Consider the following 27188-nt stretch of genomic DNA (forward strand, 5'->3'; position numbering starts at 1 on the left):
TGGGGTGTGGGATTGAGAAATGGACGCAGGTCGGACTGGAACCTGGCACTAGTACTTTATGTGGTATGACATGCTGCCGCTTGGGCCACAGCTTCCCCCACTCACACTTTATTCTGGCTACCGTATGCTCTGATCTCTGACAGCCGTAAAAACTAGTCTCTCTCTATCTCGCTCTCTCACTATGTATGTGTGAGTAATGTTACACAAACGACAGTCTTTTGAATGTTGTCTATGTTTATAGTGTGGTTTAGGGGTGTGTGGTGTATGAAGTATCACCATAGCACTTCCTGTATTTTGTTAAAAAAGGAAAAGTGGCAATTGAAGGCCATAACCTTCCCCTTTGCCATACAGTTTCAATGGTCATTGTTTTGTTTTTTTATAATTTGTTTCTTTTAATTTAAAGTTTTTAGGTTTAACTTATTATTTCCCCCTTTCCTTCCTCTCTCTCTCTCTCTCTCTCTCTCTCTCTCTCTCTGGCGAGTGTTACCAGTCTGCGGATGAGGCTTTTGAACTCCAGGGACTGCTGCTCCGGTGTGGGGCCCTGCATGAGCAATAGCACCTCTCTGTCCAGGGTCTCGTCCAGCGGAGAGGCCATACACATGGAGGTGGAGAAGCGCTCCACACCCTGGAGGAACACAGGAACACACACACACACACACACACGTTAATAAGAGAACATGTATACACAAACACAAAAACACACTAAACAGTGAAGACAACTTTTAAAAAAAATCTTTGCCCTGCTGAAAGAGTAAATGTAAAGTATATTGAGCGACCCCTGTGTCTGATAATGTGTTACATAGATAAACTTGAACTTGTGAACACCTGATATAAAAAATAGCAAGTCAGTTTACAGAGCAAACACAGGAAGCGTACGTGAGAGTGTAAGGGCCCTCTCGGTTTCTAAAAATATTATCAACACTCTCCACACACATACGACGTCTCTCGCCACACACACACACACACATTTGTCTCTCTTGCTATCAATCTGTGCACGTGTACACACATAGTGGTTTTCAGCTGGTCCAGTTCATCCTTTAGCTGCTGCTTTTGATTCTCCTGTTGCTGGACCCTATACATACACACGCACTCACACTCACACACCCACACCCAGGCACAGGCACAGGCACAGGCACAGACACAGACACACCATGCCTGGTGTAATGTGTGCGTGGGAGAAGCGGAGCTTACCTCCAGAGGGTTCTGTGCCAGGGCTAGTTCAGTCTGCAGGGAGCCCAGACTGGTCTGGTTGAGCCGGTACGCCACCGACAGAGACAGACCCGCACTGCCAGAGAACACCAATATAAGTTCAATTGTGTGTGCTGTGCTTACTCTGTGTGTGTGTGTGTGTGTGTGTGTGTGTGGGTGGGGGTGGGGGTGGGGTGTGGGTGTGTTTGCGTGCACTGAAATCATTTTCACTTTGAACAAGTTTAAACAAGGGCATTCATAGTCACAATAACGTTTGTGTGTTCACAACATTCATCTGTGTGTGTGACTGTTCCATACTCACGAGGTTATATCTGGCTGCATCATCTGCATCTGATTCTCCAGCTTTGTCTTGTCTGCCCTCAAAATCTAACACACACACACGCATCAACAACAGGACCTTTACAGAGTGTCTAAAAACATGAATCTTCTTCTTCCTCAAAAGTCTGCAGTCAACATTAAAGGAGAATTCCGGTGTGATATTGACCTAAAGTGTATTGAAACATGATACCCAGTGTGAACGTATGTCCATAGCCCATCCTCGACTTGTCCCCTGCACTCCAAAAATCTGGAGGCTAGTTAGCCTTAGATGCTACCAACAACTTTTTCAGTACTGGTGCTTCGGCATCGGCATAGCCATGCAAATAAATCACTGTTTTACACCCATTTACGAGGCTCAATGTATCTCCACACTTCATTGGGATTTGGGAAATGAAGCACAGTAAGACGAATATAGAAGATAGGGATTCAGATTCCACATTCACTGGAGCGCATGGATTCCAGCTGTTGCCACTGGAAGAAACCGAATCCATGCATTTCCACCCGAATTATTTTGGAATCTGATCCCTTTATCATACCTGTTCATTCTTACTCGCTGTTCGAATTTATCGCGGATTAAATTCAAGATGGCTGCAAACGCAAAACTGCGGAAGATACTGTCTGTATAAATCGCCTTGTAAGTAAAACTACCAGTGCTTTTCAAAGTTCTCAATGTCTCGCTTAAATGTCAGGGCCCCAGGGAAGTCTACCAATGAAGTGTGGAGATACATTGAGCCCTCGTAAATGGGGTGTAAAACAGTGATTTATTTGCATGGTTAGTCCCGATGTCGTCAAGCACCAGTACCTGAAAAGTTGTTGGTAGCATCGGCTAACTAGCGCCAGATTTTGGAGTGCAGGGGACAAGTCGAGATGGGCTATGAGACATACGTTCACACTCGGTATCATGTTTCAATACACTTTAGGTCAATATCACACCGGAATTCTCCTTTAAAAGTGTCTTACCTCAGTAACAGAAGAGTACTCCACTATAACTGCCTTGAGATCTTCTAAATGCCTGTTTTTCTACAGAACACAAAGATGAGTGATTCTGACAAGCTCAAGGAAGAAGACACCGTCATATTGAAAATGAAAAAATGTATTTAAAAGAAGTAGTAAATCTTAACATTAACAAATTGTGTTGAGGCAGCACCCCATAATCATCCAAAGTAAACAGACAAACAAGACCTCAATATTAAATGGACTGACCTGACATATAACAGAATCCTTTTCCCTCAGAACAGCATCAAATGAATGGATCTGAACCTGAGAGAGAGAGAGAGAGAGAGAGAGAGAGAGAGAGAAGAGAGAAAGAAAGAAAGAGAGAAAAGAAGAAGAGAGAAAGAGAAAAGAGAAAGAGAAAAAAAGAGAAAAGAGAAAAGAGAAAAGAGAAAAAAAGAGAGAGAAAAAGAGAAAAGAGAGAGAGAGAGAGAAAGAGAGAGAGAGAAGAAAAGAGAGAGAGAAAGAGAAGAAAGAGAGAAAAGAGAGAGAGAGAGAGAGAGAAGAGAGAGAGAGAGAAAGAAAGAAAGAGAAAGAGAAAAAAGAAAGAAAGAGAGAGAGAGAGAGAGAAAAGAGAGAGAGAGAGAAAAGAGAGAGAGAGAAAAAGAGAAGAAAGAGAGAGAAAGAGAGAGAGAAAAAGAGAGAGAGAGAGAAGAGAGAGAGAGAAGAAAGAGAGAGAAAGAGAAGAAAGAAAGAGAGAGAAAGAAAGAGAGAGAAAAGAGAAAAGAGAGAGAGAAAGAGAAGAGAGAGAGAGAGAAAGAGAAAGAGAAAGAGAAAGAGAAAAAGAGAAAGAGAAAAAGAGAGAGAGAGAAAAAGAGAGAGAAAGAGAAAAAAAGAGAGAGAAAGAGAAAAAAGAGAAAAAAAGAGAGAAAAAAGAGAGAAGAGAGAGAGAGAGAGAAAGAGAGAAGAGAGAGAGAGAAGAAAGAAAGAGAGAGAAAGAGAAGAAAGAAAGTGAGAGAAAGAAAGAGAGAAAGAGAAGAGAGAGAGAGAGAAAGAGAAAGAGAAAAAGAGAGAGAAGAGAAAGAGAAAAGAGAGAGAGAGAGAGAGAAAAAAAAGAGAGAAGAGAGAAAAAAAGAGAGAGAGAGAGAGAGAGAAAAAGAGAGAGAGAGAGAAGAGAGAGAGAGAAAGAAAAGAAAGAGAGAAAAAGAGAAGAAAGAAAGAGAGAGAAAAAAAGAGAGAGAAAGAGAAAAAAGAGAGAGAGAGAAAGAGAAAAGAGAAAAAGAGAAAAGAGAAAAAGAGAGAGAGAGAGAAAAGAGAGAGAGAGAAAAGAAAAAAGAAAAAGAGAAAAAGAGAAAGAGAAGAAAGAAAGAGAAAAAAGAGAAAAGAAAGAGAGAAAGAAAAAAAGAGAGAGAGAAAGAAAGAAAGAGAGAGAGAGAAAAAGAGAAAAAGAAAAAAGAGAGAGAGAGAGAGAGAGAAAGAGAAAGAGAAAAAGAGAGAGAAAGAGAAAAAGAGAGAGAGAGAAAAAGAGAAAGAGAAAAGAGAGAGAGAAAAGAAAGAGAAAAAAAGAAAAGAGAAAAAGAGAGAGAAAAAGAGAAAGAAAAGAGAAAGAGAGAGAAAAAAAAAAAAAAAGAGAGAGAGAAGCAAGAAAGAAAAAGAAAAAAGAAAGAAAGAAAGAAAAGAAAGAAAGAAAAAAGAGAAAAAAAAAAAAAAGAAAGAAAAGAAAAAAAGAGAGAGAGAGAGAGGAGAAAGAGAGAGAGAGAGAGAGAGAGAGAGAGAGAGAGAGAGAGAGAGAGAGAGAGAGAGAGAGAGAAAAGAGAGAGAAAGAAAAAGAGAGAGAAGAAGAAAGAAAGAAAGAAAGAAAGAAAGAAAGAAAGAAAGAAAGAAAGAAAGAAAGAAAGAAAGATCGAGCTGATCAGTGTATTCATGGATAGATGGAAAAATGGACTACAAGAGGCGGTTTGCTTAAGGAATGGCTATGTGACAAACCTGAAGGTCAGCATTGAGATCACACAGGTCTCCCATCTTCTTCTGAAGGTCATCCATCTCCATGGTGACTTTGATGTTCTGGTGAAAAGACCCCAGCCGTGGTTTGTGGTTATGAATGCGAAGACAAAGAATGAAACAGGAAATGGTTGAAGATGGAGAAGAATCACAATAAGAATGGGAGAGAGATGGGATATAGCAATGAGAGGAATATCTGCAGGCTGACATCACATAGTGAATATAACACCTTCATCCTCATTCATAATAACTCAACGTGGTCGGCATCTTTTTTCAGCAGCACAGTGGAGCTGATCACTTTCTCTGTGCGGTGTTGAATTATATACATAAAGCACATCAATAAAAAGTACCTACATTATATAAACATTCATTTGTGTAAGCATGTCATTGCGGTTGACCTGGGGATCAGTTAGGAGAAGGACATATATTGCTACAGACTGGGTTAATGAGAGAAGGTGGATGATGGTTAGCAGAGCACGGTAAAAGCTGTACCTCTTCTTGAAGAGCAGAGATCTTTGAAATGAGACCCTGATTCTCCCGCTCCTGAGGGCAAAAAGAGCAAAATCAGGGGTTTAAGAACCTCATATAGAGCCTCACCTTCAAAAGAACATAACCTCACCTCAAATGTTCGTCATATTGAGTTTATTTTTACATTCATTAGTATGCTTCAGATGATTATTCATATTTCCATAAGTGACAGACTGAACGGCAACACTGTGATATTTTTAACAGGAACATGAAGTGTCTATCCGTGGTTGCTCCTCTGTTTCATATGACATCTGCTCTGACAGGAATGTAGTGTTCCCCCCTCTAGTTTAAAATTCTGTCCCCTCTCAAGCTGGTCATCTGTTCCATATGCAAGTCGTTCTGTGCCTGCAAGCTAACAGTGAGTCAGCTTTAGCAACATTGCCAGCCCTGATAAAAAATAATTGGGAAGTGGGAACTAACAAGCTTTTTCAGTAATCTATCGGTTCACTTTGCGCCAGGGAACATCGGGATCTGCCAATCAGCCAGTTACCACGACGATGTAAACACCTCATTATCACAATCACATGGGATCTATTCTGTCTGTCTGCCCATCACTCGATTGGCTAGCAGAGCTATACTCCAAGAACTGAAGTTACCATGGTCCAAGCAAATACCACAATTCAGAATAAATCTGATAATAATACATCTGTGGTTTTGTGAAGTAACCCCAGGTGCCATTCAATGTGCATTTTATTGTACTACATCATTATGATGGTGATGATGGCGATATCATCATCTGTCTAGTGTCTAGGGCCTTGAATGTCTCCCTCACCATCTGTTTGCTCCGGGCGGAAGCCTGAGCTCGACTCTCCTCAGACGAGCTCAGAGTCATCTTCATCTCCTCCACCTCCTCCTTCAGCATCTTCTCCTTCTGCAGCAGCTGCTGCCCCCTGTGGGCCATAATGCAGAATGGCATAATTTACATGCTCAAATCAGCAGAGCATCAACTCTCCTACTCTGCAGGTGTGTCTCCCTGGGACACTGAAAAACAGTCATTATTGCATGAGACATTTAATCATTTTCAACACTCCCTCTTAACAAGCATGATAATAATCAATTAAAAAAAGAAAAATCTTATGTGAACACACCAGATATATAGAATATTTGAATTACATTTGTTTCAATCAGGCTTGCTTGGAGCAGATGAGGGTTAGGGTAGACAGGATCCTGGGTGGGGGGGCTGTCAGTGATGGGAGAGTGGGTAGAGTGTTCAGCATCCTGATTGCTTGGTGGATGAAGCTACTTGCAAGTCTGGTGGTGCGGGGAGCGGAGGCTCCTGTACCTCTTTCCAGAGGGCAGGAGGCTGAACAGTTTGTGTGCAGGGTGGGTTGTGTCCTTGACAATCATTAGTGCTTTGCGGGTGAGGTGGGTGGTGTAAATGTCCTACAGGGAGGGGAGTGGTGCTCCAATGATCCTCTTAGCTGTGTTAACAATGTGCTGGAGGGTCTTCCTGTTCTGATCTGTGCAGCTTCCGCCCCACACTGTGATGCAGCTGGACACGATGCTCGATGGTCCCTCTGTAGAATGTGGTCATGACGGAGGCGGCACTTGCCTTCTTCAATTTGGCGCAGAGAGAGGCGCCAAGGGCTTTCTTCCAGTGATGCGGTGTTGGTGGTCCAGGAGAGGTCGTCGCTGATGTGCAACCCCAGGAATTTTGTGCTGCTCACTCTCTCCACAGCATCTCCGTCGATGGACAGTGGTGGCAGTTGTTTGTGGTTTTGCTGACATTCAGCAGGAGGTTGTTGTCTTTGCACCATTTAGCCAGCAGGTCTACTTCTTCTCTGTAGTGAGCCTCATCGCCCTTAGTGATGAGGCCCACCAGTGTTGTGTCGTCCGCAAACTTCACCAGATGGTTGAGCTGTTAGTGGTTGTACAGTCATGTGTTAGCAGTGTGAAGAGTAGGGGGCTGAGCACACAGCCTTAAGGGCCCCAGTGCTCGGTCAGAGTGCTTGAGGTGTTGTTCCCCGACACGCATTGTGCTTGGTGGTCTCTGCAACAGGAAGTCCAGCAGCCAGTTGCAGAGGGAGGTGCTGAATCCTAGCTTGTCCAGTTTGCTGAGGAGTTGTTGTGGTATTATGGTATTGAATGCTGAACTGAAGTCTATGAACAGCATTCTCACATATGAGTCTTTATTGTCCAAGTGGGTGAGGGCTGGATGGAGGGCAGAGCAGATTGCATCCTCCGTGGATCGTTTGGCTCGGTATGCAAACTGGAAGGGGTCCAGGGTGGGGGTAGGGTGGCTTTGATGTGTGACATGACTAGCCGCTCAAGCACTTCATGATTATGGGCGTGAGTGCTACAGGACAGTAGTCATTGAAGCATGATGGTGATGATTTCTTTGGCACAGGTATGATGGTGGCAGCTTTAAAAGTGATGGGATGACTGCTTTGCTCCAGAGAGGTGTTGAAAATGTCTGTAAAACATCCTTCAGCTCTTCTGCACAGTCCTTCAACACTTCGGCCTGGTATGTTGTCTGGGCCTGCTGCTTTGGCGCGGGTTAATGGTGGCTAGTGTCCTCTTCACGCTGGCAGAGGACAGGTACAGGGGTTGGTCGTGGGGGGAGGTGGGGTTTCTGTGGGTGAGTGTCATTTTGTGCTTCAAAACGGGCAGAAAAAACTGTTCAGGTCATTTAGCAGAGAGGTGTTGTTCTCACAGCTCCGTGGCGCAGGCTTGTAGTCAGTGATGGCCTGTATGCCCTGCCCTCGCTGTTCTTAGGCCAGCTACATCTCCAGCTCTGAAGGCTTTGTCTCTGGCCCTCAGCAGTCTGTGGACGTCTCCTGTCAGCCATGGCTTCTGGTTGGCCAGTGAGGTGATGTGTTTTATTTCTGTAACATCATCGATGCATTTGGTGATGTAGGAGGTCACAGTGTCTGTGTATTCCTCAATGTCAATGTGGTTGTTGTGGGTGGCAGCTGTTTTGAAAATATCCCAGTCTGTTGTTTCAAAGCAGTCCTGAAGTTGAGACGGCCCCCTCCGGCCACACTCACCTCCTTCAGAACTGGTTTGGTGACTTTTGCTCTTTTTCTGTATCGGGGCAGCAGTAGGATGCTATGTGGTCTGACTGTCCGATGTGGGGGAGGGGTTTGGCTTTGTAGGCTTCTTTCTGTGGGGTGTAAACAAGGTCCAGGGTATTTTGTCCGCTTGTTGGGAAGTTTACATGTTGGTGAAATTTTGGTAGTACAGTTTTGAGATTGGCGTGATTGAAATCTCCAGAGATGATTGTGAAGGCATCCGGGTGTTCACTTTGTTGTTCACTGACGGCCCGATACAGCTCATTCAGTGCCATGCTCCTATCACTGTTTTTGTTGCTGGGGGATGTACACCACGACCAGCAGAATCGCAGTGAATTCCCTGGGGAGGTAGAAGGGTCGGCACTTAATGATCATAAACTCAGCCAGTGGAGAGCAGTGTCTGTGTACTACCGTAGCGTCTCAGCACCAAGCATCATGTGTGTAAACACAAACTCCTCCACTACGTTTTTTGTCTGCTAGGGCTCGGTCAGCTCGATAGCACGTTAGCTGCTCCAGGTGTATAGCAGAGTCGGGGATGTTCTCGTTGAGCCATGATTCAGTAAAACAGTCACGCAGCAGTTACTCACTGTCTTGTTTGCTGATCTTAGCAACCGAATGTAGTCCATCTTATTGTCCAGTGATCTTACGTTCGCCAGGAATATAAATTCTTCTGCCCAAAGGTGATAAAAAAAAATAGTCTGGTGTCCAGTTAAAGATTGTCATTTCACACGGTCAAATGCTAACCATGCACGGGGCAGCCGTGGCCTACTGGTTAGCGCTTCGGACTTGTAACTGGAGGGTTGCCGGTTCAAACCCCGACCAGTAGGCCATGGCTGAAGTGCCCTTGAGCAAGGTACCTAACCCCTCACTGCTCCCCGAGCGCCGCTGTTGTTGCAGGCAGCTCACTGCGCCGGTATTAGTGACTCACTGTGTGTTCACTGTGTGCAGTGTGTTTCACTAATTCACGAATTGGGATAAATGCAGAGACCAAATTTCCCTCACGGGATCAAAAGAGTATATATACTTATACATAACCTATTTCACATACAAGCCCTCAGAGTGGTCCCTCACAAAATAGTAGCACTTCCCAACATCCAGGGGGGTGTCAGTCTAAAGGGCCGCTCACAGCAAGAACGACAACAATAAAGATAACTAACTAGAACGATATGAACGACCACACTGACAAACAATAAGGGAAGTCTCTCTCCTTGTATTGATGAATGAGGTCTAAAATGTGATGGATTGTGATTGGCTGTCAGATTTTTATCATTCTAAAATCGCTTTGTGATCTCCGATGATATCGCTCTTCATGCTGTTAGCGTTATATTTACTCTGTGGTCGTGGTCATTCATATGACCTAGAACGATACTTTTTTTGCCATCATTCTTGGTGTGAACGGCCCTTAAAACTGAAGTACTTAAAAGACACATAGGAAATCCTGACCACTGCATCCATCATATAGGTATTTGATCATATGTCTCAGAGGGACAATGGTGTTTTAAGCCCCCAACGTCATCTTCCAAGCAGCGCTGAATGGAAGGCACAAGGGTTAGGCAAGGGTTAGGGTTAAGTTGCCTAGAAGTCGACGGTCGCAGTGCTGCCTTGAAGTCGACGGTGGGGGCTTAAAACACCGTCGAGCGTCTCAGAGACAACGAATGAGGAAGTGGAAAATGTGAAAAAGACTTTGCGTACACTTTGGCTTGAGTCTTGAGGTCATCATTCTCCTCGATGAGCTTCTGATTGGTGTCCTCCATGGACTCCATGGCCTGTTTGAGCTTGCGGATCTCCTCCTGCAGCTTCTGATTGGTGAACTGTAGGTCTGCCACACAGTAGATCAAGTCGGAGGTCTCCCTGCAAAGGCAAGGGGCGCAGGCCGTCAATGCTCACTTGCTTGAGATGCATAAACACAGACAGGCTACTACAATACATACAATACACAACACATACAATTGTGTGGCCATGGTGGAACAACGATAGCATCATTGCCTGACAATTGGTTGGCCTGGGTTTGATTCCGAAATAAGCCATTGCAAGTCTGCCGTTTTGGATAAAAGTAACTGTTATAAAACCAGTCACTTTACAAATAAGTAGAGTCGAAAATAGCGACCCACAAACATGCTGGTGTACTTATGCTCATACCCACACACTTTGCACATGATTATATTTGTGTATAGCCATCAGTGTACTAGGGAACACTACAAAACACAGAGGAATCTCTCTCTCTCACAAACACACACTGTGATACTCACAGGTCACTTTTGGTCGTCTCTCCACCAAACGCTTCAAGGCTGCCTGAGGTCATGTTTAACAGAGCTGATCTCTTCGCTGAAAAGTTAAAAGAGCAAAAGAGCAAAAACAGAAAGAAAGCAAGAAAGCACGAGTTGGTTCAGTGTTAAGTAAAAAGTCAGAAGGAAAAAGGAGAAAGGAGAAAGGAGAGGGGAGGGGACAGCACTAAACTTCAGTTACTACGACGGAAGATTAAGAAGTACACACACACAAAAAAAAAAAAAAAAAAAAAAAGTTTCCTTTAGACTGTTAATAATTCATTCGTTTCAGCAGACAATATGGGTTTCCACAGAAATGTTTGGCCTGTAGTCAAAAGGTTCATCACCTGCTAAACTGTCTGGTACTTTCACCGACTCCTGGGTCACATTCTCTGCCGTGTCATCTCTGTGTAGGAGAGGAAGAAACCACATGGAAACATTAAAACACCCCCACATGTGCGCCTCTCTCAGGGTTATCACACTCGGTTGGAATGTACCACTATCAGCTTTTATACGGGGGCTACGCCTGGGCAGGACAAGAGCCACTACACAATCCAAGTAGAAAAAAAGTAACACATGGAAGAGTGTATCTGCTAATGATAACTAAAGATGTGGTAAAAATATGTAAATGTCTACCGTTTAATATCACTATGTTGATATATTGTCAATATGTTGATGACCTATGAGAACACTGTGTGCATAGAAGCATAAGTTCTTTGCACCTAGTAAAGCTATTGTGTGCTCCAGTTCTTTCTTGGGGTTTAGTTGTATGAGGTGGCCCACTGTATTTAGCCAAACGCAAATGAAGTTTGTACCCCTGATTGCGGCAGTCCTCAATCCACTCCTTCATGACGGCGTGGTAGGTGTCCAGGTCGATGGAGATGTCCTTGTTGTCTGGGTCCAGCATGTTGCACAGCTCCTCCAGGCCACTGTCTTCCGAGCTCCGGCTAGTGGTGTGGCGCAGGTAGTCCACAATCCGGGACACGTACACCTTACCTGGGGAACAGAGGGTAGTGGTGAGCCCCCACTACACATCAGTAGACAAGCTTGAAGGGCCATGTTTGGAAGGGGGGGCTGAGCTGTGCCTTATGCTCTTCCCAATGTGACTGATGGAATTTGAGGAAAACAAAGAGATGCTTTAAAAGTGAAGATGAAGTTCAGGGTGCTGTGTTGGAAACTGAAGTAAAATGGTCCTAAAAAATACCCTGGATTAAAAAAAAAAAAAAAAAAATGTAGACTGGTTCTTTAGCGTATAAACTTTGACTAAAGGATCATTGTGTAATACAAAATTAGGAAAAAATTCTTACATGGAAAAATAAAAAAAATTATCTATGAAGTCTTCTTTGTTCAATGAGCTGGAGGCATCAAACCATACACTACATAATAGTATAAAAAAGACGTATAGAGAACTGACTTCAATCCAGACTTTTGTTGGGTCTGACTCTTTCAGTCATGCTTTAATGCACAGACATGTGACTTCTACTGTACGTCTTGTGACAGTGATTATTGGTGCATTTTAAGTCATATCTGTCTATCTGAATATAGGCCCCAGTTGTGTTATGCATTGTGTTATTGTCTATTTGAAGGCTTTGAGTCTCGGTTATCCCAAATTTACTCTTTACGCTTTCAAAGAGCTCCATTTACACCACTTAGTGCTGTTGTGTTTCTCTGCACTGCACGATTATATTATTATTATACGAATTACGAAATTTGCTGAATTTGAACAAAAAGTGATCCGGCTACTGCCTTTACCGTGACCAATACATTACCAACTAGCTCTAAAACCACTGCATGTGTGTGTGTGCCGAGTTGTTCCATTAGAATCAGCTTGGTCGCTCACACTATCTAAACCGCAGGCCTCTATCAGAGGTGTTAAGGGCTACGTACACCCGTGCCGACATGACTGCGGCGCACTCCTCTCTCGACATTTGTTACATTAGATTCCATTGTTGTCATTACAACTCCGCACAACAGCGGCCTACGTACACCGGGCTTAAAAGTCCGGCTTGAGAAAGTAAAAGTCCTACCACATATTTATTCCAACCATTCACTAGACCAGTTGATTCTAACTCCTTAGCCAGGAATATCTCTAATTAGTGAAATAACCTGTGTTAAGTGCACAGGTAAAACTACATAATACAATAATTACTTTCTGAAGCTGGACTTTAACCCTTAAAGGTGTAGGTTTTTGAACGTTCCGCAACAATTGAAGGTTCTAAAATCCTGTTGAATTCAATGAACCCAGATATTCTTTAGAACGTTCATTTCTCAACATTCCCGTCACACCGTACTCCTTTAAGGGTTAACAACTCTGGCCTTTATGAGTGACTATGAAACATGACTGGACCTCTGCGCTGAGTGACTATGAAACATGACTGCACCTCTGCGCTGAGTGTCACAGGCATGGAATATGGTGTCCAGCAGGTCCTCCTCGCAGATGAGGCTGACCTCAGTCATGTTCTCCTTCTTGGTCTCTGAGGACAGCAAACCTGTATGGTAAAAAAAACACAAAACAATGACGCCAACCAAAGTTGAGTCATTAAGCTCTGAAATTTAAAGTAGATGCTACTTTTGAATCACTGGTTGTACAAAGTACTTATGGTCACAATAGCGGATATGGACATATTTTATCCATGCATGCTGAGTTGCAAGGACACCTGAGAAGAGTCAGTGTAATTGAAATGTTCAAAATTAGTTATGCAAATCAGCTGTATTCAGATGAAGGCCGCTGCTAAGTCAGTATGGACAAATATGGGAGGGGTTGGTGGGTACCATGCATAACGCATACATAATTAATTAATTTGTTCTGTGGCTTGATAGTGGGGCAAGGTATTGGCAGTTCAACAATACCATCATCCCTCCCATATAATTGTTGATATAACTACGACAGATGGTGACCATGGAAAAGATTTGGCCCAGGCCCTGTCAAGGTGTGTGCCACATACCGTCCCCCAGGGAGAGCCTCTTCACCACCAGGGCTGGGTAGCCCACATCCCCGTCCAGCAGCGTGGAGACGTCTGACGTGCAGAAGTTCAGGTTGTAGGACAGCAGGCTGTGCGTCGGGCTCCGTCTCCTCTCCCTCTCCCCGTCCATCTCCAGGGGGTTGGCAGCGGGCGTCTCCCCTGCCTCAGGCTGCCCGTAGGGGGCGCTACGCCCAAACGTGAAGTACCCGTCTGTCTCGGACTGGGCGGCCGCGGGCGTGGAGCAGGTCCGCTGCCAGCCTTGCCTCTGCCCGAGCCCAAAGGAGGTCCGTCGGTCTGTAACCGTGCTTGTGATGGTGTAGGTGGCATTGACAGGGCATGGGGTGACCAGTGGCGACGCTCCGCTCGCGCCAAGGGTCAGCCGCCGACCCTGTGACCTCCCTGGGGACCCCTTCGGAGTCAACATGCCCAAGGCGGCAGCCGAGGCACCAATGGATGAGGAGGAGGTGGTGGACGACCCGTCAGTCTTAGAGGCAGAGGCGCCGACAGCAGGGGTGTCCGGGTGGTCAGAGCGGACAGTGCGTTTCTTCAGGATGGACTCCAGATTGCAGCGGAGCCCGGGCTGGGGGCTGTTGTAGCTGCTGGACTGGAAGCGGGGGATGTGGAAGGGCGAGGAGTCAGCCTCTTGGTTGCGGCGCTGGATGGTCTTCAGCTTGCGGCAGATGCTGTCCACGGGGTTGTGGCGGTGGCGCTGAGACACGGCCAGGTCCATGGCGGAGCAGACGACGAGCACAGACCTCTATCTGCTGGGGGGGACACCAACGTGAAAACGGCCCATAAGGGCAAACTAACCACACTCAGCTTGTAAAGCAGCTTAACAAGTCTTATAGACCCTTTCATCAATAAAAACAAAAACTGAACGTTGCTTGAACGTTCTATTTGGGCCCCAATCTACTTCCTCTGCATTAAGATAACATATGGAATGTTAAAAAGGAAGTCTTGTGGGGCCAACTATGATGCTGAGAATGGAACTCTCTTGAAAGGGTCCATACTAGTGAAAATAAAACATTTTATTTAGTTACATTGCATTATTTATCATATTCTTATATGATAACATTCTTCTTATCCAGAGGCACTTCAAGTTAGCTAATTACAGGTACAGGGAGATGCCCTGGGGACCAACTAACCAAGGGTTGGGTGCCTAGATCAGAGGAACAGTGATGGCAGCTCCTGGGATGGAATCCCTTCTGGTGTTCCATTTAAGAACTGTACATATTTATTCCCATGTCTTGTAAATAAATAAAAAATCTCGGACATAGAACGCTGTGTGAAAGTTTGGGCACAAACAAAAACATGGTGTCTGTGTGTGTATACTCTTGTAGGACAATCATTTGGAGTGTTGTCAGTTTCCTCTTGTTCTCAATCTAAAGTGCAGATGCTTCCACAACTGCGCAATCCCTCAGTTAAAAAAAAAACAAAATCACTGTATGTTGAAGATCAGCCTGCTTTTTGTTTAATTTTGTTAATTGGTTAAACACATTTTTCAACAATAGTCGCGTGTGTAGAAATTACTCCAAAACAACAGACACTTGTAGGGTACTGTTTAGAAACGCAGTTGGTCCAACTAAGAATGATTCTAGAAAACCAAAGGATCAACGTTTTGTTGGGGACAGTCGACCAAATACCACTTGAATTCATAAAAAAATTAATGGTGTCTAAAATCAATCAAACAAATCTGTTACGACTAAACATCTGTTCGATCACTTGAACCCTTGTGTAAAGGCCTCAGTATGACGATTAGACCCAACTCACATAAAACATCAAAAGCATTTGTGGCGATTCTCGAAATTTGAGGTCAGATAACTTTACCAGGAGAAGATGAGGGGTCCTGGTAGCCTCATTAAATTGTCAAAAACGTGGAAACGTAGGTTAGGGCAATTTAGGCGTTCTTCAAAATTAAGCAAATGACCTCAAGTTAACTTGTTTTCTTCAGTTATCCACTTGTCACTCACCGTTCAGCTCTTGTATTCTTTTTTGAGCGTATTTGCCACGTTATGTTGACCTGACGAAGGCTCAGCCTTTCGAATTAATTTAGGATTTTTCAACAAAGATCTTTCCCCACCTGGCCAACTTCGATCAACCGCTTGTATGACGTTGCTGATATAAGACCACGAGACCAAATGCGCGCTGACAAGTGACAACCAGTTAAACGTCGCCCTCATGTGGTCGAAAATATGCATTAGGCTATATTTCACACAACCCAATAATATCTGATGTTTTTAGGTACATACAAGCGAATTCTGTCGTGGTTTGTGTGTATAAAATCTCATATAACTTAAGCTATTTAGCCTAATATATTTGTCTATGTGTGAGTTGCTTAATGGACACATGACACGCATAATGAATCTGTAGGCTACAAGTTCAATATGGACCATACAAGCTTCAACATCATCATTCAATCAGACTGTGTATATACTGGCCATAAGGACTGACTATCTGTCAAAGTAAGTCTACAACAAAGCATCTCCTCCTATGTATGTAGGCAACCGTTTTATTCACTGGAATATGCCCTTTCTATTAGGCCTACGCCATGCCATGAACCGAACAGATTTGTTACATAATGTCTCTCACACACACATAGAAGCACACACAATCCCTTACAGCCTACTCAGATATGGCTACCAACTGGGCCACTGTAACTCGAGCCCCTCATGCGACCAAACGCCATGAGGCCAAAGTCATTACACGAGAGCCCAACTAACTCCTATGTGTTCCCTCGTGTTTCGACTGCACAATAATCTTAACAGCACAAGTAGCCTAGAATAGACAAGGGATAGGAAGGATGGCCGTAAGCTTTCATTTCCCCAGCAACTCCTAAGCCAAAATGCACGGTCCTATGAATGAACAAACCTGCTTCAAATGAAGAGTTTGGTTCAACGCTATATCCTCCATTTTAATTAATTTTCATGAATCATTTTTTTACATTTTGTTTTCTCAGTAATTTCAGTATAACTGTAATTGGGTATTGTTGTTTGATTTATCTTTACCAAAATAAGCAAAAAAGAACAATTGCAACTTTATTGATATTACCTGAAATACACAATTAAATGACATGACCTTTTAATGTTTCTAAAAATGGAGATAGCCTATAGCGTTTTGGAACCAAACTCTTCAAATCTTGATGGTTTTACGAGTTCTCCCTCTCTCTTTTACCCCAAACTATCTCTTTCTAGGCTACATTTGGCAACTCCATCATTCACTTAGAAGTCAATAGGCTATAGCTTACTGGAAGTCGCTGCGTTAACCTGTGACGTGAGCACGAAATAGAATGCGAAATTTTAAAATAATCGCATCAGACTCGGTGTGTACACTTTAAGTGCGAACATTTTTCGCACAAATTTTTCGCATTTTCGCACCGTCATTTAGTATCGTAAGCCTTTCTGGTGTGTACGGGCCTTAAAGCTGTTGTAAGGCGTATAAATCAAACTAGCATCAAAGTGAGTTCTGGCATTCAATAGTACAATGTTGACAATGTTTAATCTGTAAGCGGTTTATCTCGGTGTGACAGAGCGACCGGCTCGTGTTTCCATATTCATCATGGCGAGTGTTCCAGCGCCCGCATCGGCCACGAGCGCTCCATCTCTCAAGGTAAACGCCGAAAGGAGGGATCTAGCACGAGTTCCCACGCTCGCTCTTAACGGGGGATGCGTGTGTTGTCTATATGGTGTGCTCGTGACCAGACACAATCCAGCTCCCTCACCTTTACTTACAGCATTATCTTCGATTAGCCCGTGTAAGAGAGAAACACGCAATACGCGTAAGAGGGATGGTGAATGTTAACCTAAATTGAGGTGTATGTGTAGTATTGGATATTTTGTCTGCCTTGTTATTTTAAATAATGTTGATAATGTTTAAACGACATTTGGGAGTTAACATTGATTTTGGATATTGTCCTATTGGTAGATAATGTGGCGACACACGAGTGCGTCCTTCAGCGGTTTAAATAACAAGTGTACGGGATGCTTTAAGACTGCTCGTTGTAATAATCTTGTAAAATGGCACAGTCCTTACATGAAACACAAAAACAACATTCCATTTACAACAGAGAGCTGTAGATTAACATTGTTATGTAACTCAGTAACGCTGTAAAAGTAACCGTGTCGTGTTGGGATAGCGTTAAGCAGAGACACTGACGCACATTTGGGTGGCGACAGGGGCGAAGCTCATACATTTAGCAGAGATGTCATTCAGATCGTTGTTCAGGTGTTTCTGTACTCTCGATATGCAACTAGCCTATACAGTCTACAAATCAGAGATAAAAGGCAACTCAAACACACTCACAAATGTATAACGCGTACATAATCATTTCCAGACAGTGTTGCAGTGGTCACTGTGTGTGTGTGTGTGTGTGTATTCCTGAAATGTCTTTTGCTTGCTTTTCTGCAGGGTACAGGTGCAGAAGCATCAAGTAATGGCCTGTCAGACAGCATTCCCAGCTTCAAGGTAACTGGCCCCATCATCAGCATTTGCAGCAATATACAAATGATGAACTAAAATATTCATTACCCTAACTATTATTATTCCGACCAGTGCCAATTGAAATTGACAAATGGATTCTTTTAGGCTATCTAAATGAGTAAACTGTCAGCCACCACAGTGCTAACGTAGCTGCTAAGCTAAGTGTGTGTTTTGGATAGGGTCCATCACTTGCCTTTAGCTGTGGTACCAGTGGCAGCATTTTGGAGATTCCCTTGTTAGCAAAAAAAAAAAAAAAAACATAAACTATATTTCTGACAAAAAAAAAAAAAACTCCCAGCAATGCAGAATCAGTTCAAATCCATAGCTTATGTCCACCTGTTAGTCCTCCAAAAACAGAACATCTGCTGCCAATCATGTAGTAGCGTCCATGCAAAAGTGGGCGGAAGATGTCTTGTTGTGAAGTTTGTCAGGATGATATTTTGTGATATCCACCCAGCAAAAGTAATCCATGCTTAACCTCGCTTCCTCGTTTATTTGCATGCACCCAAGACTCCCCTATTTTGGGGGGGTTATGGGGGGGCAAAGGCACAGAGTCAGGAGTGGGCCTCTGGCTTGTCCAGAAGGTCCCGTGTTGACTGTACATGGAGCTCCAGTCTCAGAGATCACGCTAATCTCTGTCAATCAGGCTTGAGGCCTGGCTCCAGGCATGCTCCCTCACACACACACACACACACACACACACACACACACACACACACACACACACAGCCTTCTCCCTCTGCTCACCTACGCTCACTTCACAGCCTCGCTTCAGTTCAGCTCATGTGCTGATTAGGAGGAAAGAGTGGTGCTCTGCGTGTTTGTATGTGCTCTCTCTCTCTCACACACACACACACACACACACACACACACACTCATTTCTAAATTCTTCTACTTTTGACAGGTTGCATGGTTTGTTTTTGAAAGTTAGTATTCTATAGAAAAGTTTGCTTGGACACTATATTAATGACTGTGCACATGTAAATGTCAACATTACAGCCACAGTATGAGCCATAATACATGTATAGATGTAAATATATACGTGTGTGTGTGTGTGTGTGTGTGTGTGTGTGTGTGTGTGTGTGAGCTGGGGACAGGTAAACTGATCCTGAGTGTGCATTGTGTATGGGGGTTGCACTAGGTTGTAGCAGTGCCTACAATAGCACTGGCCATATGACCCCCGCATCATCATCTGAACCACCAAACTGGTTTAGTGATTTTATTTGTTATATGGAAGCTCCTTCCTTAGTGTCCATCCAAATGTCCACAAAACACTTAATGGACAAGAATTGCGCTGTCCACTGAAATAGTCATAGAAGGGTAACGTGCAAAATCACCTCTAGTTCTGTCTGTAGTATTCCTACTCACAGCAACTGTGTTGCCAACACTTGGAGTGGTGTGTGGATTATAGGCTGTTACACAATTGGATGTAGTATTTATAACCAGCTAATCGCATGCATCATCGCGTGCACCAGGTGAGGGGACAGACTAGGCACATACACTGCTATGTCATGCTGGAGATTTAATGGCCGGGTGGTGGATGTGAAAATCAAAATGGCGTTCTCTTCATCTCTCTCAGCCCCTAACGTTTGCTCTCTGCCTTAGGCACATAGAGTCGAAGCTGTCATAATTCATACCCATGCCAAATGTCTTGTTTAACCGAGAAAAAAAAACCAGAAAGCCTTTTTATACCATGCTACCACCTTCAGTATACCATGCCATTTTCAGACAAGAACCTGGTCAAATAAAAATGCTCTGTCTGTAATCAATTTTTGCATGGGTTTGAAAACATTTTGTCTTAACTGTATACATTCTGTTATCCATGTCGTCATCTTTCTCACTTGCACTCTTAAATACACTCTCTAATGACAAGGTGATATTAATATAGAACTGGTCACAGCTAACGTATACCCGTTAGCACACTTATGCTCTACAACATTCATACACCATTTACACTATAAAATACTTACGGACAACTCTCAATGGTTGTTAATTGGTTTGAATGACTTTCTATACTACTTGCTCTCTATATCATTGGCAAATACTAGCAGATTGATTTACGTGGCTTAGCTGTAAGACGGTAGATTGACTTACGTGGCTTAATTGTAAGACAATGAAATATCCTTGCCACTGTTGGGGGTGCTGGTTGATGTGTCCCTTCCTGTCTTGCATGGCATTATAACCTCACATAAGACCATAATAACCATATATTGATTTAGTTTGATTTCTTAATTAAATTATTTATTTTTAAGGACTCATAAAAATAGTATTTTTTTTTTATATTTGAAGCACAATGTATCATCTTTTTTCCTTGTGCTTAAAATGTATTGATCTAATAAAAGCCTATTGGTCAAATACAAATGCACAATAAATCTTAATTTATGGGCATGGGTACGAATCATTTTGATCTATGTCAAAGAGAGTGTACTGTGGTGGACAGTCGTCTTCTGTATATCTCCGTCTGTCAGAAAAGTACCCTGACACCGAAAGGCTTGCTTTAAGAAGACACCTACTGACAGATGAGAAGAGTGAATGGGCAAGGCCAGAGTGAGTAGTGGCATAATCAATAGAGACCATAAAACTGGGTAAACGCCAAGTTTATGGTCTAGTGGTCTCATTAAAAATCGATGTGATTTGCAGTGAAGTGTGAAGAGATGTGAAGGGTAGGCCATCCTGCAGTGTGTGTGTGTGTGTGTGTGTGTGTGTCTGTGTGTGTGCGCGCGCTCCATGTAACTCTCCCTCAGCCGAACAAAACAGACAATGGTCCTGACTTCCATGGCTGTCACGTTCCCTTGGTAATCTGGGATTATGGGTAATCCAGAAGCAGGGTTAATCTTGCTGCCGAGTGACTGTCGCTTGAAAGAATAGGTCGATGGGTTGGACGTTAGTGGCTTTCTACCCATCTAAAAAGTCAGAGCTCAGAATGCACAGCGTCTCTCATTGGCTGGTCGCCTGAAGTCGCCTTGCTTATGTTTACATTCACTTGCTCTATTCACTCAATAAGCAGATGGTTCCATATTAAAGCGGTTTAAAATACAGCATAGGTGGACATTTTATCACTGCTGTAGTATTCGTACAACCAATGTTAGTAAGTAGGGGAGAGTGGGGTAAAGTGAGAATCTTTTTACATTTGCTCCCCTCTAAGCGAGCTAAAATGATATATCAGCAAAATATACACATTTGCCATTAGTTCAGGATGTTTGATGGTCACATAACCACAAATGCGTTCCGTTGCCTAGATACAGGGAGTGTCTCACATTACCCGATGTCTCACATTACCCCGTTACCCTGATTAAATAAAATGTCACTGATTCCGTGGCCCTTATGTAATCAGACTGTCATCTCATGCTTTTACATTTATGACAGGAAAGTAGTGTAAAAATATATCAGGTGGAACTAGATTAATTTTGTGCAAGGTAGACATACTCTATGCTGCTCTAAAACTGCTATAGCTAAATGCATGTGGGGAACAAAACATGGCTGTCCAATTACTATTTTTGATATGGAACCACCAAATATGAGAAATGTAAAAAAACTGATAAATATGAAAACACTGCTTGGCTTCACTAGGTGTGTGTGTTGGGGATGCTCTTGTTATCTGCTGGAAAGGCCTGTTAGGCCCCTGTTCCAGTTAGAGTGTGAGCTCCACATCCAGGCTGTGAAGGAGTCTCATGGGCTAATACACACCAAGACACACCTGTTGGTGGAGTGGAATGTTCACACCTGCCACCTATGTTTGCACCTGTATCTGAAGGATGGGATAACGGCCACCAAGGTGTCCTGTTATACAGAATTAATGAGGCAAAGAACTCCCTGACGCGCATTGGATATTTTGATATGGAACAGTGATTTTCTTTTTTTTTACCAGATTTACTTCATAGGCGTTATTCAGAATTAATAGCCACCCCACCAGCCAGAAAAGAGTATTTCTTCTCTCCGGGTGATAAAGAGCTATAGCTCCTCCAACCTCTTTCATAAACAGCACACAAACACTGCTAGTCATTTTCAGTGAATGCACAGTTGGGGCAGTATTGAAAGCTAATTGTTATTTGTCATAAATCTTTTATCATGATAACATCATCTATAAAACAGTGATTTACAAAAAAGTGAGGTGCTGTGATTTTCATAATTCCTGTTCTTGTGATGACAGGTGAATCTAATACGTCTTGAAACTGTTTTCCCCAGGCGTGTGACCTGGACATCGATCTGGTCCAGACCCACAAACCCAAACCGGACCTGGCGGGCCTGGCGTTTGGGACCGCTTTCACGGACCACATGCTAACGGTGGAGTGGAGCTATCAGGGCGGCTGGCAGAGACCTCGGATTCAGCCCTTTGGGAACCTGTCCATCCACCCGGCCTGTTCCGCTCTGCACTATGCCATACAGGTGAGGCCGACTCACCTGAGATCAGGTGTCTCTAGTGGACTACATCACTTTCAATTGGTGTCATGATAGAATGGAATGATATCTTATTAATTAGACAACATTAAACATTGATTAAATTCTGTTCACCAGGGTGTTGTATATCAACAAAACTTTTTAAAACCATTTTAAATAATGTTTTATGGGAGTGAAGTATGAAATGACTGGGGCATGTTCCACTGCCCTGAAATACACCCATTATTTGAACTATTGCTAATGTTTAAATGTTTACCAAATTGTTACAAAGTATTACAAAACATTAGGGTATTGACAGTATGCACATCACTGAATGACATGGTATAAATGAGCACACACAGACACACACATAATCTGTCTGTCACATACAGTATTTTTTTGCATGGCTTTACATAACTAAGTGCCAGAATCTTCTGGATGGTTCTAAGAAATGTTGTGCTTTATGTTGGTAGTTGTTTGAGGGAATGAAAGCGTACAGGGGGCCGGACAACAGAGTGCGTCTCTTCAGACCAGAGCTCAACATGAATCGCATGTTGAAGTCTGCACTTAGAGCCTGTCTGCCGGTATGACTACACACACACACACACACACACACACACACACACACACACACACACACACACACACACACACACACACACACACAGGCACATATATGTAGACATACAGAAATCTCTCTCAAATTCTATCTCTCTCTTCTAATTTTTCTCAGCCTCTCTCTGTTATCTGTCTGTCACTCAATTCAAAACAGCTTTATTGATATGAGAATAACTCATTTTGCCTTGCAAAGTGTTTCCAATGATCCAGGTAGATTCTGGATCTAATTGAGTCTAATTGTACCGGTATACTCTCTCTCACTCACTCACTCTCTCTGTCTGTCTGCTTATCTCCCTCTCTCTCTCTCTCTCTCCCCCTCTCTCTCTCCTTCTCTCTTGCTCTCTCCCTCTCTCCCTCTCTCTCTCTCTCTCTCTGCTCCCTGTAGAGTTTTGACAGGGCTGAGCTGCTGGAGTGCATCAGGAAGTTGGTGGAAGTGGATCAGGAGTGGGTTCCACATTCAGACGCTGCCAGCCTCTACATACGCCCCACCTTCCTAGGCACAGAGGTGTGTGTGTGTCTGTGTGTGTGTGTGTGTGTGTGTGTGTGTGTGTGTGTGTGTGTGTGTGTGTGTGTGTGTGTGTGTGTATCTAAAACATTTGGCTTCCTTTTGGGTCTCCCAGTTGACTTACCGGTATATTGCGTTATATCTCTAGATATTTACATCTTCATAAAATCTTTACCTATGCTTGTGTTTGTAAGTTTGAAGGTGTTTGTCCCCCCCGTCCCGTCCCGTGTGTTTGTGTGTGTGACTGTGTGATGTGTTTCTCCACAGCCTTCTCTGGGAGTGAAGAAGCCGTCCCAAGCTCTCCTCTATGTGATCCTCAGTCCGGTGGGCTCGTACTTCACCACGGGGGCCAAGCCTGTGTCCCTGTGGGCAGACTCCAAATACATACGCTCCTGGAAAGGAGGCACGGGGGACTGCAAGATGGGAGGGTGGGCACCTCCTCTTCGTCTCTTCCTCTTCCTCATCCTCGCTTGAGTAGCCTCCCTTCTCTCATCCGCTCTCTCCTCTACTTAACCACATCTGTTCTCCAAAGGCATTACGGGCCCTATTTCCATTGAGAGGCAGTGAGCCAGGGGCGCAGGAGGCACGGGGGACGTGGGGGATATGTCCCACGCAGTGCTGAAGAGATGGCCGTTGTCCCCCTCACTTTTGATAAGGAAAAAAAGCCTTATATACGCTAAATAAATAATAACCTATAGGGTTTGCGTTAACTATGTAAAACTCCCTATTAACAGCATCACATCGCTAACCACAGCCATCTACAGTACTGTAAGACTGCACAATCTCATATTCACTCTGTTGGATATCTGAAGCCAGTTTGTCTACAAACAACCATCATTAGAGATGCTTTTCGTTTGGAGCGGCATACTGGTAGGCCATCAAAAGCATAACATTTTTGGTTTGGTTTGGGATCTAATTTACTTTTGGACTGTTTGATTATATTGCTAAATGTTGGGACTGATGGGCAGTGAACTCTGGGAGATATTTGATGGTTCACTGTTATGTTTCATGCAGTTGAAAAAGTGTCGGGATTTCCACCGCTGTTTATTGCGAGACAAGGCAGCCATTCATTGAATAGGGGTTGTGCTGTAATAGAAACCTTTTTGCGTAGCCAAGTAGCCTAAATTGAGTTATTGTTTAATTATGCATGATTTAGTAGGCTACTTTTATTCAATTCGTAGGCTGGAATGCCTTGAGTCACGCAACAATTGCGTTAAATGTAGTAGGCTTCAGCCTCTGGCAATTAGCTCGAAAGGGGCGGCAAGACAATGAGCTTTAGAACGTGTGTTGGAGACCCATGGTAGGAAAACGACTTTATTAATCCAACCAACAATATAATAAAATATTAAGAAGAGGTGTAATTTCATTGACTTAAATCGAAGCAGTGTCTTCTAGTGCTGGTGGACTGATGGCAATTGTTGGTATGGTATAGGCAAATATGGGAAACTGCCTTTATTTGTCCGGCTATAAATAGAATCAATCCTAAATCAATCATAATTTGAGGATTTATGGTAGCCTATCTCCTGCTCAACATGACATTAGCTGTTATGTTTATTGATAACAAACTCAACTAGCCTACTGATCAACTCGTTTTCACTAGCCTAACTATAAAATACAAGTATATAGGCCTACCGAAAGTTTTTGTTCTAAGGCATTTATTTCAAACATAATTTCAAGACACAAATTGGATACTTCAGTTACCTTGGTGCATAAATCCCAGAGAGTAGGCTACCACACCCCAGAGTGATGGGCCTTTCTTACGCGTTCAGTGTGGGGTATAAACAAGCTGAGAATTTAGCGGTGTCACGTCTGGCTGTCACAGACATGGGGAGCTCTTTGAAGCTTGGGATAATGTGGTACAGTTACTACAGTAACAGTATTTTATTGTACTTCTTATGTAATATATATATTTTTTCAATTTTATAAATGCTTTGTTTAAATGCTGTTGGAACAAATAGTAGATGATTATAAAGGCAACTTTCTGTTGCAATTTTCTGTGTGTTCTGGACTGGTAACTTGTTAAGCCAACATGTTCTAACATTGCACAAATATTAACTGCAGACACATAGTGGAGAGTTGATTTTGTAGGCCTAACTAGGCTATTTGATCATGTAGTCTATGTTTGGATCATAGGCATGATGATTCATTCATGGCTTCATCAAATATCAACATCATGTTGCTTTTAGAGTATTCTACCATTGGCCCAAGTAGTGTAAAATAAATCTAAAAAAATTAAATAAAAGTAGAATTGCACATAGCAAGAAGCTGGTCTGAGGGCAGATCTGACATTGTGCTCATCTCACAGTTTTGACAATTTTAATCAAAAAATATTTTGAAAACAATCAATGGTATTATCTTAATATTCTGGCAAGTTTAAAATATGATGGTCGAAAGTGGGCCAGAGGTGGCGATCCGATATCTGGAAATCTGATCTCACTATGGGTTTGTGTTCACATTTGGTCCCCCTCACTTTCAAAATATCTCCTGCGCCCCTGCAGTGAGCAAAGGCAAAGCAAACAGCAAAGATCAGCAAAGCTGTAGTGTGGCTTGTGGGGGTGTTGTGCTAACCCATCCATGTCTGCACTAACCCTAGGATCTTCTCATGTCATTAAATGAACAAAATATTTTTTTGCTAAGTTATTAAAGTATAGTTTCTCCTTGCCAGTTACTGTACCTGATACTGAAATTAGGACCTTAGATCTCTTAGCTCTTTGAGAAGTGACTTCTTTCAGGAGTAGGCTACCTTGAGTTCATTGTAACACCATCCAAATGGAACATTCTGTGAGCTACATTTTATATTTGTGATTGTACCAGAGGGTTAAAGCGGAGCGAGAGGCGCAAACGTAGTAATCAAGGATCTTTGATTGTACTTCTAAAAAGGGTAGGTAGCTAACAGTAGTTATGGACTTATATAGCTTTATAGACCTAAAAGGGATATTTAATAAAGTTCCTTGTATCTACCTTTCCATACTAGTAAAGTCAGTGACAGACCTCAGATTTTTGTGGTAATGCTGTATAAAGGTCATGCCAGCTGTTCACTAATATCAGAAACCACAGCTCACGTACATTGGCCAGAAACAAGCTAACCGGCTAAATCCGAAACAGTTTTAAAGGCAACTTCTTCCATGTCAGAGTGTAATAACAGAGCTTATACTTGTAAGCTTTTTGTAATTGCACCACCATGCAATTGTCGTTCTTTAACCAATGACCACAGTATTCTGTGCTCTCATTCATACTGACCTAAATATACAAAGTCCGACACGCATTCTTTTAGGGGCTTTTGTGGGGATTTGGAATTTGTACTACTCATTTTGACCTTCATTTCTGAGTTTTGAAAACTCAAGCTTGGGTGATTTTCTTCGCCTTCCTGGCAACCCCAGTTTGGGGGAGGAAACTCCATTCCACTTTGCGTCATGGAGTTCTTTGCCTCTGTCTCGTTACTCTCCTCCATTAATTCAGTATATCAGGACACTTTGGCAGCCATATTATCCCTTACGCAACACCACCATTGCAGCAGTCAGTGGGCTTTGTCAAGTTTTCAAGTTGCGTGCAAAAGATGAAAACGGTGATGAATGTTTTATTACATTTAGAATGACAAAGGCAGGTGAATAGTAATGGTGTCCATAATAAGCCCCTCATAAAATATTTAGTATATCCTGTCATCCAGATGACCATGATCACCATGCCCACTATCACCGTTGCACTACCACCATGACACTCATTCACACAGAGCACCTTAGAGCACCTTACCATACCTTACTATGCACAGAGGATCACAGGCTCAGTCCCTGCCTCAGTCATTGCAAAGCCCTCTGATTTATTAATCACCACTATGTGGATACTGTTTTTAGAATTGATTTAGATTAAGTGTTAGTATAATTTGTATTTTTGTAATTTGTATTTTAGTATATTTTTATATACTGTATTAAGTGTTAGTATAATTTGTATTTTAGTATATTTAGCATATTCTTTATCTTCTACTGTC

At 43.0% G+C, this 27188-nt stretch overlaps 2 protein-coding genes across 4 annotated transcripts in view; one reads left to right on the forward strand and one right to left on the reverse strand.

Annotated features, from left to right (window-relative positions):
• Window positions 1–15377, reverse strand: part of LOC125310770 (lymphoid-restricted membrane protein) — a 36912-nt gene extending 21535 nt beyond the window's left edge. For 2 of the 3 annotated variants that reach the window (XM_048268451.1, XM_048268450.1), the window contains exons 1-15: window positions 15198–15376; window positions 13210–13991; window positions 12646–12753; window positions 11080–11260; window positions 10612–10670; window positions 10250–10325; window positions 9693–9851; window positions 5762–5879; window positions 4954–5004; window positions 4447–4524; window positions 2731–2787; window positions 2488–2547; window positions 1511–1575; window positions 1192–1285; window positions 488–625 (exon numbers count right to left, since the gene is read on the reverse strand). In XM_048268451.1, coding sequence (XP_048124408.1) covers window positions 488–625; window positions 1192–1285; window positions 1511–1575; window positions 2488–2547; window positions 2731–2787; window positions 4447–4524; window positions 4954–5004; window positions 5762–5879; window positions 9693–9851; window positions 10250–10325; window positions 10612–10670; window positions 11080–11260; window positions 12646–12753; window positions 13210–13957 — 1992 coding nt within the window. In that variant the 5' untranslated portion in view covers window positions 13958–13991; window positions 15198–15376. Of the gene's footprint in view, window positions 1–487; window positions 626–1191; window positions 1286–1510; window positions 1576–2487; window positions 2548–2730; window positions 2788–4446; window positions 4525–4953; window positions 5005–5761; window positions 5880–9692; window positions 9852–10249; window positions 10326–10611; window positions 10671–11079; window positions 11261–12645; window positions 12754–13209; window positions 13992–15197 lie in introns of all 3 variants that reach the window. The other variant, XM_048268449.1, reaches the window with a different exon arrangement.
• Window positions 15378–16472: 1095 nt separating this feature from the next.
• bcat1 (branched chain amino-acid transaminase 1, cytosolic) overlaps window positions 16473–27188 on the forward strand; it is an 18317-nt gene continuing 7601 nt past the window's right edge. Inside the window, exons 1-6 of the mRNA XM_048268473.1 lie at window positions 16473–16833; window positions 17632–17688; window positions 21889–22089; window positions 22554–22664; window positions 23084–23203; window positions 23471–23631. Of these exons, the coding sequence (XP_048124430.1) occupies window positions 16783–16833; window positions 17632–17688; window positions 21889–22089; window positions 22554–22664; window positions 23084–23203; window positions 23471–23631 (701 nt within the window). The 5' untranslated portion in view covers window positions 16473–16782. The remainder of the gene's footprint in view (window positions 16834–17631; window positions 17689–21888; window positions 22090–22553; window positions 22665–23083; window positions 23204–23470; window positions 23632–27188) is intronic.

This window comes from Alosa alosa, chromosome 17, assembly GCF_017589495.1.
Source record: "Alosa alosa isolate M-15738 ecotype Scorff River chromosome 17, AALO_Geno_1.1, whole genome shotgun sequence".
NCBI classification, from domain to species: Eukaryota; Metazoa; Chordata; class Actinopteri; order Clupeiformes; family Clupeidae; genus Alosa; species Alosa alosa.